This window comes from Tympanuchus pallidicinctus, unplaced genomic scaffold, assembly GCF_026119805.1.
Source record: "Tympanuchus pallidicinctus isolate F22 unplaced genomic scaffold, pur_lepc_1.0 scaffold5, whole genome shotgun sequence".
Classification (NCBI taxonomy): domain Eukaryota; kingdom Metazoa; phylum Chordata; class Aves; order Galliformes; family Phasianidae; genus Tympanuchus; species Tympanuchus pallidicinctus.
This window is the reverse complement of record NW_026294769.1, coordinates 9779214-9797076: the sequence shown is the minus strand read 5'-3', so window position 1 is coordinate 9797076 and position 17863 is coordinate 9779214. Positions and strand designations below refer to the sequence as shown.

Sequence of the window (17863 nt, the reverse complement as noted above, 5' to 3'; positions counted from 1 at the left end):
CTCAGGAATCACTGACCTCACAAGGAGACGAATTAGTTTACTGTGGTGGATTCTCCTCAAAAATAAACTCTCATATGGAAAGAACTGGAAAGAGAGCTCCAAAGCATAGATGCAGTGTGAGGGTCAGAAGCCATTCCCTAGCCGGCAGAAGCCATTTCAGTGCTAGTAAAACTATCCCACTTCAACACCAACCACGGCCACCACTTCCGAACGTTGCGACACATATTCACACCAGGAAAAAATAGGCTCAGTATCTCAGTCCATGTAATGGACTGTTCACAGTACCGATCTGCCTCCAAAAAAAAAAAAAATCCACCCTTAAGCCATCATTAAAAATCACAACACAAAGCTCTCAGTTTAGAGAAAAACATAGCATTAAAACCACCAAAGATTTGGGGAGTTCAAATCCATGGTGAAGATGTTGGCTGATCACAGCTTCTTACCAATACAGGATGCTTTTAAATGATGAAATATGGAGAATGAATATTTCCCCTTCTATTAATTGCAACACTGCTGAACATGTCACCAACTTTAGCTAAAACCCGCCTTTCCATTGCACTACACATTTCTGTTGCGTTACTTAATCAGCAGGGAGGCTAAAATCATGCGCAGATACTCTGTTATATGAAGGAATTAACAATTCCCCATTTTTTTTTTCTTTTTTAAAAGGAGGGGTCAATAAGCAGGCAAGTTCTTATATTGTTCCATAAAACAATCCACAAAATACTGACAATTCTGGTAAGAGCTACTTCCTCAGAAGTAACATTTCCACAGTAAAAGCAAATGGTTTATGTGGAAGTTCTCCTTACTCTGCAGCACAGTGACTACTGGATTTTATTTTATTTTTTTTTAATTTAAATCAGACTCTGATATGTGTGATATGTGGCTTGGAAGGGTGGAAGTCAATTCATTCTGCTATATTTCTCCACCTTTGCTCTATTTACCACACTTCCCAGACTAGATGCTTTTGGACTGTCTCTGGGGGAGGAGAAACAGGGGAAATGGATGAAATGGATGGTGAAAACCAAAGAGCAAAATCATGGACCTTAACTTTTATTTTTGGAACAACCCTGTTTTGGTTTTCAATTTCAAGTAATTTTGTGTTATCTTTGCTACTTACTAATTCTCTACAAATCTTCAATGGGACTCTTAATTCCATTTTTATTTACAGATTTTGAAACATTACAGCCAAAATGAAAGGAGCAGGAATTAATTCTGCTTTGGTGTCTATGGTGTTGCTATGACTGACAGTGAAAGGACAGATTAGATACCTTCTTGGGATCTCCTATGCCTACAACTGAAGGCACCTAGATATTTCTGAAAAATGTATCTCAAAACTGCAGTGAACAGAAAAATTAGGTACAATTCCTACCTTAAAATTTGTAAAAAACAAGGAAAAAGAAACAGACTACAGATGGATTACTTTATTAGGATACTCCTAATACTCCTTGCACGTGCATGTGCACCTTTACAATGCAGAATTCACCTATTTGGGAGGGTGGGACAGCAGAAGGTGTCTCAAACTGCATGCTGCAGGCTACTTTTGGGCTGCTGTTGAGCTGGCTCACTTACTAAGAGAAGCAGTTTGAGGAGGCAAAATAATTCCCAATTATCTGCCTCTGGAAGCCAAAGGCCTGGGGTCCCAGTTGCTTCACTTTCACTTGTTAATAGCTTGTTGTGGTCACCCTTCTTCACCATAAATGACACATTGAGAGTATGGAATTCCTACAGACTACACATGTGGCAATGTTTTCTCCTGGAGATACCAACTTACAAGGCTTCACACGTGAAGATTTGCCCAGTGAGCTTAATGAGAATGGTTCAAGGACAAACCACTGCCCTGCTTTGATAAGGGATGTTTGTTCCTGGCTTTAGGATTAGAGCTCTAAAAATGAGTTTACTCCATGAAATGGCTTGTTCTACACTGGGGAAACCCGTGTTAATGTGGCAATGCTGTGTATCTCTATTGTGGGCTGTATATCTCTATTGATGAAGCCACTGTATTTGCACATTTTGCAGTGGAACAGAGCCTGGGGATCTGGAGATGAAGTTATAGCAATGTGAGGAGAGTCTGAACAAAATCAAAATGGTGTCTCTGTGGGGTTAGGTGGCCCTGCTGCTGTACTCAGCCCAGCCATTAACCTTTTCACATAGAGTACACTACTGAAGAACACTCAGGTTGAACATGAAATTGCTCAAGACAAAGAACATGCCTGCACCAAACAGCAAACAGAAGACAGTGGTGCTGGGAGGTCTGTCCAAACCATTGGTGCAGAGTCATTCCCCTAAAATAGCCTGAGGATTGGCAAGGTGCATTTAAAGAAGTCCTCCCCAGCTTAAAATATTGTCCCACTTCCAGCCAAAGCTGTGCATTTTTGAATTGTGCTGCAGCCACGGCTGAGATCCTGCTAGATAATTTTAACTCCTGAGCAAGAAAGGGGCTTATCTCTGAGGCACATCTCTTCTGTTCAGATAAAGACAACTTCCTCTAACTGCAGATTAGATCAGCAGGCCCAGTATCCGTACTTAAAAGCCACACAGCTAAACATTCTGCATGTCTCCAGTTCAAACACTTGCTGCTTTCTCAACCGCAAAGAAATAAAACTTGCAGAGCTTTCCTTGCCTTTGGCACTGATGTACCCCCCTGAAACCACAGCAGCACCCAGCAGGCACTGATGGAATTGGCTGCAACTCCACGAGCTATACAGCTCTGGAGAAAAAAGGAAAAATACATTAATAGCTTCATAATGCCTTGCAACATTATGTTGCTACACAGAAGCCATGCTTCTACCAAATGGACGAGGAGTGGAAAAACTCCTTGCAAAACAAAACAAAAAAATCCAGAAATTTTTAGAAGCAATTCTATTCCTGGTAGGAAGTGTTGATCTGCCTGGAGGTAGGAAGGCCTTACAGAGGGATCTGGATAAGTTGGATACTGGATTCAGGCCAATGGGATGAAGTTCAACAAGACCCTTTTACAACCTGATTGATTCTATGGTTCTATGGTAAGTCCAAGTGCTGAGTTCTGCACTTTGGACGCAACAACCACAGGCAACAGTACAGGCAGTGTTGGTCAGTGCTCATCTATAAGTGTTTATATGTAATTTATTACCTATAGCAGAGCTTAGGTCTGGCAGTGTGGCTTTTCAGTGGCCCTATATATCCCACATTCTGCGTCCCACTCTTGCATATTTCTTCAGGCTATGCATAGCAAAACACATCTTTGTAGATCGGCATGTACTGTATATCACACAGAAAATATAGAAGGGCATTTATGAAATCTGTTTTTGCCTTCTCCCACTACACCATCCTATCCTCCTCTACACAAACTCCCAGAAGAGTTCTGCATAAAAAATAATCCTGACAAAAATATCCCCCACTCAAAACCAGGTAACCCATAATGACAAGGTCTTAGAGCACACAATATCCAGTCTATAGTGGGGACTAGCCCTTTGGAGCTAGAAATGGGAGCTTGAGACCAAACAAGAAGGGAGATTCCTGACTTCTCTATTTCTAAAAGTTCCTAAAATACTTCAGTTACGAGTTTTTCAATTCCTTCAGAAGTCTCCTCAGTCAGACTGAGGAGCCTTGTTTCATTGTGGAGAGTGGAATACTCTAAATACTGTTCTTAAAACTCCCCAAAATATATTGAAGCCAGTTTTCACTCCATCTCGGGGCTGGCAGAGCTACATTAGGTGAGGATTTATCAGCAGTTATTTACAAAGTCTAATCAGCTCCTAAAGACTTTGATACTTTTGAGCAACAAAGATGTACATCTGGAAATCCAAGCAAGCAAAGTACATTACACAGCTCTCCAGGTTCTGTTAGTTCTCTGAATAATTGTATGTCCATGCAAATCCATGTCACACAGGTATTTTATTGCTTACGCACAACATATTACCCTCATAGCCAGTGAGCTCCCACAGGAGGGTGCCTGAAGCCTCTTTGCTCTGGCAGTCTTTTCCTCAGTCCATTTCCCTACACTACCAAAGCTCAAGAAGATCTGCAAGGTGGACCTGTCTCAAACAGTGGGACCAATTTTGCAAGGTGGGGTGGGGCACTTCCCCTTTTGGCTTTTCTCCTTTCTCCTCTCTGTCTTCAGCCTTTCCACACTTCTACTCTGCCTCCACCCAGCTCTGTATAGGTTGCAATATATTGATGTAATGGCAAACTGTTGTGGTTGGTCTGGTGGCCCTTTGAAGTGCTCGTGTCCTTGTTCTCAAATGCTTGAGCTCCTTTTAAGGAAGTAAAGCAGCTCAGAGCAAGGACACTTGCCTGCACAAATAACTAGCTTCTGGTACAGTTTCTCACGTCTAAATGCCCATGGCAAGAGGGAAAACCACAAGATATAACAACAATGCCATGTTCCCAATGATGCTAGCTCTAGGGGAGTAAGTGTCAGAAGGCTCTTCCCTTTTAACTTATATTCCCATGCTAGTGTTTTGGATTTTAAAGAAAGTTTCTAACTTCACATTAATCAGCTCTGTCACGCACTGATGTCCAGGACTACCTTGGCTTGCAACATTAGGTATCTCTGTCAGTTATCCAAGTTTCAACTCCATTTTGTGAGATGAACCGTCCCCACTACCTCCTCTCAAAAAGAAGACTATCTATACATACTGTGCATTCCAGGTCCATGCTGTAATGTGCGACTAAGATATGAATACTTTTTGTACAAGAAACCCATGAGTTATACACCAGAATTCTAAATGGTCATCTTCAGCATCAGACAGCTGCCAGAGCAGAAATGTTGATGTTCTGAGCCCACAGCTACTTTCTAAGTCCAGTGAAACTGTGAGATGGCTTTTTCTTTTTTATCCATCAATGGCTAGATATGGTATGGGCAGTTATGGATAAACAGGTTACCTTCTCAGACAAGCATTACCACTGCAACAAGTAGCTTTTTATGCATTAAACAGGGTCTGAGTAACAGCTCACTGACTTATTAGCTTCCCACACATGGCTCGAATTAGGATACAGTCCCCAGGCTGAAATAGTCCTAAATTGAAACCATCTACTACACACAGGATGTTCAGTATCCACAAAAGATGCACGCAACATTTAACCTGAAACTTGAACAGAGGCAGCAGAAGATATTTCACATCAGCTTCTGTATTACAGGTTGGCATAGGAAATACAGCTGCTCATCTAAAATAAGCTACAAAAAAATGATTGCTAATGGAATAGAATTTCAGTTGATGCTTTTCTACATAGCTCAGAGGTACAAGAGGTATTAAGGAGCATCATAGACTAACGCAGATGGTAAAAGGGAGTCTTTTTCTGTGTGTGTGCCTTAAAAATCTAACTGTTGCATTTCTGAAAGTGTTACTGTATTTTCTAGAACAACTGAATCTACACTTCAGTGTAGAGCCCCGTAGTGTCCAGATAAACACAGAATCACAGAATAAGTCTGAGAAGGAAATCTAGGGTGGAGAAGATGGCAAGAAAGAATGAAGGTTTAGTGGATAAAGCAACAGAAATAAAATTTGCAAGAGGAAGCTGCTCAACACGTAACAGTATTCTGGGATTTACAACGTTAAAAGGATAGCAAGCTAATGAAGGAGATGAAGAGAGGTAGCAGTGACCTGAATACTTTTTTAATATGCTTCTTCGTTGTTGTCCTTCTGAGGGGTATTACTAAAAGCTGCTGATCACTTAGTTCCACAAATGATTTTTTCTCACTCATTTATCATTTCTTGATTGGTCAGAAGCAACCCACATCTTGAGCTCAACTGTGTCACACAACTGCAAGCATACATTTCAGGATCATGTAAACACCTTCCTTTGAAACTGGTGTCCTCTCTGGTGATTTTAATTGAGACTGCAAAAAACTGAAGGCTCCCCATGAAAATTTGGCAGGTGAATTCAGTATTTTAATTTATGAAGTCTACTACACCTTCAGTCAGAGAGGAAAGATGTTTCAGATAGTTCACTTTATCAGGTCTACAGCACCCAATTCAATTGTTAGTCTAGAGCTGGAAGAAGCAAGGGGAGCTAAAGCCTATCTTTCTTTAAAAACAAACAAACAAACAAACAAAACAACACTTTATTTCCTCTGATCTTTGACCTTTAAAATGCTAAATAGACGAAAAAAATAATAAGCTTTTGAAACTAAAGTTAAAGGTTTTATGAAGATTTACTATAAATCTGGTAAGCAGTCATCTGAACATATCTCACATGTTGATTAAAATTAACAACAGATTTCTTACTGAACTTTAATATGATGAGTTAGTTACTCTTTATATTTAAGAAAATTGCAATTTCCAGTATTACGTCTATAGCACTACATGTACAAAATGTGCTCCAGATCCTACTGGTCCTCTTTGATAAAGATTGGACTCAAATTAAGATTCCTCAGTGCATGTAGTTAGGGGAGATGGTCTTTCAGGATGCTGCAGAACAAATGGAATGTATTCAAATCATATGCTGAAATACAGCATGCAAAAGGGACTCCCTTTTCAAGACAGAAACAAATGGGAAATTAGAAAATTCACAGAAAGAAAATTGTTGTCTGGCAGTATCTGCTCACGCGCATTGCCTGTTGGTTATATCATTGGCCACTGCCTATCTTCCAGCTATAAGATGTATGTAGTATCAGCATGTGCCCTCTTCCTAGACACCACTCTTCTAACTACATTTTCAGAACTTTCTTTTCTAAGTTTTGTGATAAACAGAGATGAGAAACAGAACCTAGGACTTAGAGATGGCAACAATGGATGGAACACTAAGCCTGCCTGCATTGTTATACTACTGCTATAAAAAGATATTTCCCTGATATATGGGATTGCACAGGCCAAACACCTCTCTCAAAGCATTCCTTTTTCCCTAATAAACTAATTTGGCAATGATCCAGAATGTGCATAGAAATCATACAGATCATAATACATTTGAGAACATATTTTTTTCAGTATATCCTTTTCAAAAAGTCAGGTTAGCGCTAGAAAATGGAGTAGAAGAGGTGAAAGCATACGAAGCTTTATAGAAAAGATGAATATGACAAGTGTTGGAGTTGAAACCTACAGTTAAGATTATTCATAAAACAGAATACTATGAATTGTCATGTCTGTTATGTTACACAGCTTTCTGTTAACTATATCAATATCTCACTACAGGATGTACACTTGTATATCGAAGAGCTAGAGAAAATGGCTGTAGAAAAAAATATTGAAGGACAAGGAAAATCTTTTTTATTGCTGAGTGTGCAAAGTAAAACAAATAAGAACAACAGATTGAACTTATTTTAGGACACCAAAGGTAAAATGTTCTCCTTATAGAAATACAGTTTATTACAGTAACTCTTCGTATGTGTTCATAATGATACATATGTGAGCTACTGGAAGCAGAAAATGTAAATTTCAGCACTGCTGATTATCTATATCTGTGATGTGAAGTTTGGTCAGTGCAACCAAAAACCTGTGTGTTTATTCAGTTGATGTAGCAGGTGATCTTTACACTCATATTTTTAGTAAAAGAGGATCAAGAGATAAAATGAAATTACAAAAATTGCTATATTATCTAGCAGATAGTGCTGAAGTTTGGAAGTAGGCTCTATTGTAAGATGCTGTATTATCTTGACTTGATTATTTTGCCTTTACAGCCTCCCTTTCCACCTACCATCCTTTATTGTATTTCCTTCGACTATAAACATTGAAAGGCATTTGCAATCTTTGTGTAAGCAGTCTCCCATCCTGAACTCCATTCTTACAATGGAAATGCGAAAATGATGAGCAATACTTTTATTTGCAGATAAACAAAGGCATTTTAATAGACAGTCCTGTCTTGGAATACTTTTAATCACACAGGGCATTAATCAAAGCATTCCAGCATTCTGGGAGTCATTGAGCTTTTATTACTGTTATTTTTCCTATTGGTAAACAAGCATCATACTCAAGTAATACCATCTGTTTCTTAGTGGACTATATACGAGCTGATGCATGCAGTAGTCATCAACATCACTAGTCCATCAGCTGGACCGTGGAATTCCTAAAAAGAATCAGGGTTTTGCTAAGTCGCTTCTCAAAAATAATTTTAATTCAACAGACCTCAATGACTGTGGACTTTTACCTAGAAGAACAAAAATTGATTTTTTTTCTGACATCCTTGCAGTTAAAACAAAAGCAAGGGAAAATGAAGACCAGATACTAGAGTTTGAAACATGAATATTATATGTTTTCTACTGTAACATTCCTGGAAAAATCTTAATAGTTAACATTCAAGATAGCATTTAAAAATTGTAACAAAAATATCTGAGAATTTCCTGAATTTTTATCAAATCTGAATTCACATTATTTTGACCTGGAATCACATGCTTCACTCAATTGCCTTCATAGAATGAAAACAATCTTTCCTAAGGGGAACATCATGCAGTCAGTTATGCTTTAGAAAAAAGATAAGTAGATTTCTTTAACTTCTCTGCAGACGAAAAGGTTTGCTGTCCTTCAAAATGCGTTTCCCAAAGAGAAGGTTGCACAAAAAACACTAAGCACCCAAGTCATCCTTCGCTAGATTAGATGAAAAGGCATAGGACCTGCTATTATACCCACGTACTCTATAGTTGTTTAACATTATATTTGAGTAATACTTCTTAGAGCGGACTATTCATCTTACCCAAGACTCTCTCATTCTTAACACTCTGCTGTCCTCCAGTAGTAGTAGAAAGGTCCTCTGGTACAGGCATAGGTTCATCTGTGTCATCTGGGACATCACTAATTGGAGGACTTTCTTTTCCTAGTAGTGAAGAAAGCATTGGTGAATCATCAAGTAGCCTCATTCTCAAATAAAACTTAACAGAACTAGCCAAAGAATGAAATTTTATCTTTAGCTAAAAATTCAACTAAATCTTCATCAAGCTTCACTAATATCCATAGATCAGGCTTTGGCTGTCCTTCTGCCTACAAATAATCACATGCCTACAGTTCCGGGGAACTCCCCAAACACGTGCAGATAGCAGAGGTCGGTCGAAGCACAACTTCAAGGGTTTTATGATCTCATATTTGTAAAGAGGAAACAAACCTCTGTGTCTTTCACATATGAAGTACTGTAGAAGATATCAGTTAGGGGCTTTAGTATATTTTAACTATAATGGAACTGTGTTTATGCCGAATTCGGTACACTAAGGAAAATAACACTCCAGCTAAGCAGTGCGCTTCCAGAAACTGAGGAGTTTCTTGGTTTCCAGGATCAGGCACAGCATACACGTACTGCTCACAGGAGTGTATCTGTCTTGCACAGCTTCTTTCAGAATGATTTCACATATCTGCTTGCAAAACATTCCTTGGAAACAACTACTGAAAGAATTATTAAGTGATTAGTTTTCTTGACTACTCCTGAAAGACCAATCTTTGAATTAACAGCAAAGAAGAAAAAAGGCTCAGATCAGTATTTGAGCTCACTAACATTAACATAAGACCTTTGTCTCCAAAATGGAGATGTTACCAATTTACAGTGATGCAATCTATTAGACATCCTATGGCAATCAGCACAGCATAAGGAGCAGCAATTTCATGGCACAAAGGCCTAGAAAATAAGCGTTTATTTTAATGAACATTCTCACATGAACACACAAACATTCATTAATTCTGAAATCAGTTCTCAGAAAAAGAAAAATTTAAACAAACATTGCTTATGTAATTGCTAGCTGTCAGTTGATACAGATTTGTAACATAGGGTTCTGGGAAAAAAGAAAATGGCTTTCAGCCTCTTGGATGGAGCAGAGCATAGTGCCTTCTGGTCTTTACTGATCATGGCAGAATATAATAGGTAAGTTTAAGGATCTTCCACATGTTTTGCCTTCTTCCAGGGGCCTGACAAACTCAGGACTATGACAGTCCCAGTCCCAGTTTCATGCTCAGCCTGAGGGAAACACTACCCTGCTGTGCAATATGCTATATCTTCTCCATGCTCCAAGGGGCATGCAACTAAAAACCCCTCTAGGGTAACCTGTGCTCTCCCCTTTGCAGGAGAAAAGTGTAGATTACTAAAATTCCTACAAGAATTACTGTTAAAAAAACTATCTATATGTCCTTGAGAACAAAAGAACATTAAACTACTTGATACTCAACTTCTTTAATGGCTGTAATCCTTCTGTGAAGATCACTTCAAGTTATTTGAAAATAGGGTAACAATGGGGGAAATTTACTGTTACGGCGCACAGATATAGGTTTAAATGAATGTAATAAGTGAATACATTTTTTAATGATGCACCTATTGGGATGTGGAACAATCACTGAGAGGAGGTGGTGAGAGCAGTGCTGAAACTGTCCTGCCAAAGGACTTGAGGACCACCACAGATCAGTCACACAGGCACAGGGATGGCTGGGTGACTTAGTAGGGCTCCCTCCATCTCCTACTTCTGTGCTGTGTTCTTCAATGGACAGAATTATGCCCACTGAAAATGAGTGCAATAGTGATTGTGGATTGCATAAATGAAAAAGAGACTAGGAATTTCACAGCAAAGGAAAATGAAGTACATCTTTATAAAATTAAGGAATTGAAAGGAACTTCCAGCAGCTTTACTGATGCAAGTCCCATACCTATCAAACTGAGGTATATCTTATGGATAGGAGGTGTGAATGAGGAGAGGCAGCAGAAATATTCCAGGCTTTTCAACTCTCTCCCCAGAAAAAAAAAAAAAAAAAGAAAAACCACAAAAAAAAAAAATAAAAAAATAAAAAAATAAAAAAAACCCAGGCTGCTAATCTGAGAGTAAGAGGCAGCCTGGTCAGAATCAGCTCTCTTGGCACTACATCCAGGAAAAATGTTAAATAATAATATTCAAAAGCCACCTGTAACTTCCAAGGTGCAAAGTGTGCTCCCAGTTACACAAATAAAGATTGATTGTTTGCCTTAGCCTAGATTCAGAAGAACACATTACTTAAAAAGCTGAAGACTCTAATGGCTGCCAATCCACATAAACACTATCAGAGCTATGAGATTATGAACAGGAAACAAAACCAAACAATATTAATATGTAGTTGAGCATCCTAGGATAAGAAAACAAAGGAGAATGTTTTGAAGATAAGTCTCTTGGAAAATGAACCTTTTTATAAATTGGAACTTTGATAGTTTATGGTGACAAACAGCATTTACTGAATAAATATGAACTTTCTGTTTGTTAACTAAATAGTAGCTTGCCTAGATAGCATGAATCAGGCAAGCCTCACAGACCTGTTGGGACAGAAGGAGGATATCTGATAGACTTCCTTCTTCAGATGCAGCTAACAAAACTTAGCAAACTTGGCTTTAGTGACTCATCTTCCATCATTTGACTTCTTCATGCTACATATGATATAGAAATCCCTGCATGCAAAAAGGCAGGGTAGAAGCAGTTGATTTAAAATAGATATTTTTTGTTGAATTCTGCATTTTAGATTCCAGAGCATGATATTCATATTTCATGCCTTAACTACATCTAAATTGTTAAACCGTGATAGGTTCACTACTGCATGTTAATCTGACAGATATGCAATCTCACTAACATTCTTTTGCCAATGAATTTAGAAATGGAAAAGGGGCAAGGAAAAGAAGGAACAGTTTCCCATTTACTTTCTAACAAGCATGTCCAGAATAATGACTGGCCAAAGGGACAGAGCTAAAAAAACCTACAAAAAACTAGTGGCAAATACTGGGATAAATCATTAGAATGTCACATAACAGATCAAAAATCTATTCCAGATGTATTTTTGCTCAAAGATAATAAGGGAATCATAAACTAATCTCTCATGGTTTTTGTTTTTTGTTTTTTTTTTTTGTTTGTTTGTTTGTTTTTGTATCTTTATTATTATTAATACTACCTTTACAAAGAGCCATGTGAGGAAAGTATAAGCGACAGAGGAGCTGCAGAACTGAAGTTCTGTTTCTGGCTCTGCCACTCACTGACAGTGCCCTTAGCTAAGTCACAAAGCAAATAGCTTCAAAAGCAGGTTGTGTGTGACACATTGCACCAGTTCATGCTGAAGCTCTAAAAGACAGTCTCAGGTATCCAAACACTGCTATCCCTGTATGAAAAATTTCACAGCATGGCCTAACTTATCAGTGGTGGTGAGATATCTAGTCAGCTCCTCTGTACTTCAGTTTCCTCATCTGTGCCTTACCCATCTAGTAGAGACGAGGAAAGGGAACAAAGTGTCCAACTCCGTTAAAGCTTTTTGCTTCCCTTATTCCTATCTAAGTTTGCATGCCTCCTGGCACTTTCACAGCCTCACTCCAAAATGGAAGCTCTTCAGTTCACGTGGTGCAATGGTGTTGCTAAAACTGCAGCTCTTGAAAAGAACGCCAGGACAGGATTTTTTACTGAAATTTAGTTCACTACTCTTCCACAAAGGAATGCTGGATTTATTTAACACCTGAGAGTTAGCTGTTTTGTATGGGAGTACTGGAACCACTTAAGAAGCAGTGAAGCAATAACAGCAATACATGGATTTTCTAGCTAAAAGCCAGAACCCAGTTCATATCCCATTTTCTCTAGCAGAATCTCCAACCTGAGGTGAATGAGGAAACGGTCCTGGAACATTAGCCAACGCTCAGGTGGTAGAAATCAGCACAGGATATACTCATTTACTCATTCCCAGAATCTAGCAAGAATTTCAAATGCAAAACTCTTCTTCCTGCTTTTGCAAAGCGCGGCACAGCCTTGCAGGTGCTGGGGAGATTTTTTTTTGTTAAACATGGAAACATTTGTACTGTTTTTTCATCTTCCTTAGCTGTTATGCCCTAGAACAGAGAGAAAAAAAGAAAAAAAAGAAAAAAGAAAAAAAAAAAAGCAGGAAAAATACTGCTTGTTAAGTGAGATATTATCTGTGTTTTCTGACTCTTTTCTATGGGTGCCGGATACTGCTTGGTTAAATGTATGTCAGCTCTCTCCTCATTTCAGAACTGCAACTGCTTGCCTCATGAAATATCGCTTTCAGAAGAAGAATACAAATTGTGAACTCTGAGGTGGTCTTGCAGTATTTCGGTTCCTCTAGGAGCACATGATGCCAAGATTCCAATAAATGGGAATTGCCTATGCGGGTGTGGGGTTTGGCTCGCTCACGGGAGCTTTGTATTCTATTGGCCTGGCTCACTGCTGCCACAACTGAGTCAGTCACAGCTGCATAAATGCAGCAAATGGAGGCAAAATCACTGCTCCTCTGGTGAAAAAACTGTTCCTAGAGACCAATTTTATTTCGGGAAGGGAAGGGAAGGGAAGGGAAGGGAAGGGAAGGGAAGGGAAGGGAAGGGAAGGGAAGGGAAGGGAAGGGAAGGGAAGGGAAGGGAAGGGAAGGGAAGGGAAGGTCCTCAAAATTCGGTTTATTTATTTATTTATTTTTAATAAAAGGCATAACCAAGTTTGAACCAAGTCACCTAATTCCATAAGCTCAGAGAATATTCTACATCTGATGAGCATTACTCACAGAGTAGGAGAAACAACTAGGAGTATTTTTCATCTGGCATGACAATCCCACTACAGAGCAGACCTCCCTTGTCATGCAAGGAAGCATCCTAGAAGCATGCAGAATCCCAGGAAGAAGGCAAGATAGGGAAAAACTCCTTTCTGGAACTGCCAGCCAGTGAGAAAGAAGTAACATCCCTGAATCATCGCAGTCTCTACTTTTAAGGTCTAGTATGAGCTGATAAGTTCTAGTAAGAGTCAATATCTGTGGAACTTAATTTGACAAACTCATACTTGCATAAGGCTGAGTTCATAATAAATTGAAGTATATTTGCAAGTTCTTTATTTGTCCACTTGTTCACATATCTAATCAAGAGTTCAATACAGCCTCTGCTTACAGAATGTACCAGATGAAACTATCAGCAGCTCAGTGACAGGAAGGGCAGGAAGAGTTCATATAGCTTTATGTTTTTTGTCAGAGGTAAAATTCGTCTTGCACCAATATATTTATTTTTTTAAGGAGAACTATCCTTAATTACAGAAGAGTCCTATTCTCATCAGCATTGTTTGGTAGAAATTCTAAAATGTTCAGCAAAGTATGGCAGTGGTTCAAACTCTGGAAAACTTTGAAAGCTACAAATTAAATGCATGTATACATATTTAAATGCACAAACATTCACACTGCAAAGTTTCCTGCAAATCTTTCCTCTCAAAGAGAGAAGCAGACAGTAAAGAAGGCCAGATGACCTTCTCATCCACTAGATTCTAATTAATATCTTCCACACATCTTCTCCTCACATTCAAGGAAAAATATAATGTGCTTGTAAGAGACAGCAAGCGTGGAACTCACATTATTGCCATTGTGAAAATGCCACCTAGGTAATTGTGGGCATCCCAGGCAGTATGCGCTACCACAAAGGAAGAGAAGATCAGAGCTCCTGGCCCCAGGTGCTCACATGAGCAGGAAAGAGCTTCTGCAGCATGCAGAATAGCTGGGCTCAAACCACCATGTGCCTCAACACTTTGAGCAGATCCAGTACTTTGTCCACACAAGAGTTGTGGCATTAAAAACTCATTGCTTTTTCTGCTAGAGTCACTCATGCTCCAAAGACTGAAGGCATAGGACATGCTTTATTTCATTTACAAATTGTTCCAGTTTGTAACAAAACATTGACATTAAGTATAGCCAGCTTTAATTTTAAAATTGTTAACTGACAAAGGGAGTGAAGCACGCTTGCATAGGGCCTACTAAGAACAACTTTCCTTTAGCAAACCTAGCTGAAAATCGTCTGTTAGCATGAAGTGTTACTATATTGTGGTTCTTTCACTTGGAAAATGCATCTGATTTTCAATTTCCAGGTGATTTTAAAAGTTCTGTGTTCCAATTTTTGTGGAAACTCATCAACATTCTTATAAAGAAGGGGAAAAAGAAAGAAAATTGTGTTCATATATTTCAGGAAAATATTCACAACATGGCCACCCACACTGGATCAGGACCTTCACAGTCTCTTACAGTTGGCCTCTAGGTCTTGAAACTGAGAGCCCAAGAGCTCTCTCTCAAAAAAGAGCCATGTGCCCAGCATGGCTGCCGGAAGGAGGCCTCGGTGAACAGGGCTCCAGGCTGAACACTAAAAGTGAAAACTGAAAGCCATTAACTGTTGCAGCTGCTAACACATTAAGGAAACCAGGAGAGAGACTAACTTATCCCTTTTTAGCTGCTGAAGCACTGAGGTGTCAGTACATGTTGCTTTGCTAAGTTCCAGTACCAATCTGCTAAGGAATCAGTTTCCAAATAAATCAAGAATAAAGCTCCCCATAGGAACATCAATATGGGATTGCAGAATCCTATCCAGACCACCACAGCTCAAATTTCAGAAACTTAACTTCTTTATTTTTCATACATTTCTCAAAATCACAGAATCACAGAATTGTATGGGTTGGAAGAGACCTTTGGAATCACCTACTACAACCTCCTGCTAAAGCAAGTTCAAAAATATTATCACTCTGGACAAAAGCAGTTACAAGCTTAAAGTCTCATGTCAATCAGTCTTCTATTTAGTTTCAGAATCTTTGGAAAAAAGTCAAATAACCCAATGTAGTAAATAAAGTTTGTTTGCTTTTAATTAGTATTTGCCCTCCCCTTCATCTGGTGAACTTTGTTTGTTCTATATTTACTTTGTAACAATCAAAATTTTGCTCCCAAAAGAAAGAGTGTAAATGTGAACCTGACCACGCTTCAGGGATATACTACCAAAGGTTTAATGCAAAATTACTTCTACGCTGCTATATTCCCTTGACTTCTTTATTTACCCAGTTCCTTTTAGAAAATCCATGCACTGTTGAGCTTGATATTAAGTGATATCATTAATTATATCTCAATTCCCACTCTGGTTTTTAAAAAAGACCCAAAGCAATTTTTATTGACAAGAAGAAAAACATTGTACTGTGCTAGAAAGATGAGCAGGAATTTAGGATTTTCTTTGTAATGTATTCATTAAGGACCTCACCTGAAACCTGGGACATATCTTGAGCCTCATCTGTTTCCATTTTCCTCAAGTTATCTGAGAAGAGAGGAAAAGCCTTAAGTTAATGCAAAATAAGACACACGTACAGACACAGAAGAACCTCCCCCTCCCTCCAAACACACATAGAAGGAGAAAGAAGGGGAAAAAAAAAAAAAAAAAAAAAAAGCCCTTTGCTATTTAACTATAAGATTATCTGGGAAGAATAATGTATTTTTCTCTTTATTTCCTCCCTGCATACTTGCTGGAGTATCAGACTGGCACAGACCTTGATCCTTTTAAAAACAGCATTACAAAGATTTATAAAAATATCATTACAAGCACAGGAGGACCAAATTTGTTATTTATTGTTAATTTCCCACTGCATAATAACCCAAAATGCAAACTGACTGCAACAAAATTAAGCAGAAAATTAAATGGCCCTGGGTCATTGTAGGCACAGAATTCATTCTCTTGGTTGATCCATAGTTATGTTCTTTCTAATTTACTGAGCATGCATCGATGAACCTTGAGTCAGCTTGGTGACACGCGTACAATCAGCAATCAAAAAACGAAGCAATTTGCTGAAGAATGTCTCATTTACCCAGGCAGGGCTGCATATCTGAGCAGCAACCGCCACTACCTCCATTAATAATGAATACACCTCAGGCAGCAGCAGATGGGCAAACAGCAGCCTCAGGCGGGGCCCCTCGCTCGTCCAGGAGCCCTTCCTACAGACCACACCGGCCTGGCGCTACACGGGGAGAAGTACAACTCCCTAAAATAGCGAAACAGGCCCAGGAGAGAAAGGGAACCCGGGCCTTCCTGTTTTGCTGACAGATGGCTGGCTCCACCGCTTGGTAAGTCATACTGGGAAGCTCCTGCCCTCCTCTTGCGACACACCATGTTCCGAAGAGCGAGCGACCAGTGACCACAAACACCAGGGAGAAGCAAGCGGAGGGTTAGTGGGGTAGAAATAAAACTCAGGTTTGCAGCGAGCCCTGGGCCCCACACACCGGCCACGGACAGCTGGTAGCCCTGCAGATAACACACGCATTGCTAGAGCAGGTAGTCCCAGCACAACCTGCTCCTGACCTCAAATCATCGTGTGGGCAGCTGAGGTGGCCTCAGGTGGGGAGTGGAAGAACCCTGTAAGCACTTCGTGAGCTGTGCTGTGCGAGGTCACAGCTTGAGCCAGACGTGACTGACTTCACATCCCACCAAAAGAGGAGTTGCCTCTGTGCTTGGTTCCTTAAAACCAAGATACATCCCCCATCAGCCATGTTTCCTGAAGTTAAATTGCATTTTCTTCACAGTTGGAAGCAGAGGAGGATGTGGCCGGGGTTCTGACAGAAAGGGCATCAAGGATATCCTAACGTTTTTAGCCCAACTTGCATGATTTCTTTAGCTTTTTTCCAAGTCTTCTGCATGCTATCTAACAGACAGCAGTGGAGAAGTACAATAGCAGAAGTCATTCATATTGGTCACCTAAGCTTTATGGTCTCCTCATTACCTCTGAATGGCAGCAGGACATCTGAGAACCAATATACTGCCATATCACCTTGTGAAAGTTGGCTTCCCTCATCTGATCCATGCTAGCTTTTCATAACAAAGGAGTGGGAACTTCAGGACTGCAGACGGAGTAGTTGGGAAGCAGGTTTTTTGCCTATAGAGCTGGCAAAGGAGATCTGAATTCTCACAGAATGTGTACCGTGGCACTACTTAATGTTCAATAATGCTTTGTTCACTTTATTTTGCTCTTAAACTTTAATTCCAGAAAAAAAACAATTTGTCTAACATGTACATGTAATTCTCAGAAATTATTCCAGCCATTCAAAATGCAAAAAGCCACATACTACTCAAAAATTTGCATCAGTTCTTATCGCAATCAAGAGCTTTCAATTGGTCCATTTCAAAGTAGAAGTTGTCAGTAGGAAATGCAGCTTCTCTTGCAAGAGGAAGAACACAGAACCTTCCTACAAAATAGCCT

General features: G+C 39.5%; 1 protein-coding gene across 10 annotated transcripts in view; it reads right to left on the bottom strand.

Annotated features, from left to right (window-relative positions):
• Window positions 1-17863, bottom strand: part of IKZF1 (IKAROS family zinc finger 1) — a 71495-nt gene that overhangs the window by 41226 nt on the left and 12406 nt on the right. For all 10 annotated transcript variants that reach the window (XM_052703524.1, XM_052703523.1, XM_052703525.1 and 7 more), the window contains 2 exons: window positions 15880-15933; window positions 8608-8727 (listed from right to left, as the gene is read on the bottom strand). In XM_052703524.1, the coding sequence (XP_052559484.1) occupies window positions 8608-8727; window positions 15880-15933 (174 nt within the window). The remainder of the gene's footprint in view (window positions 1-8607; window positions 8728-15879; window positions 15934-17863) is intronic.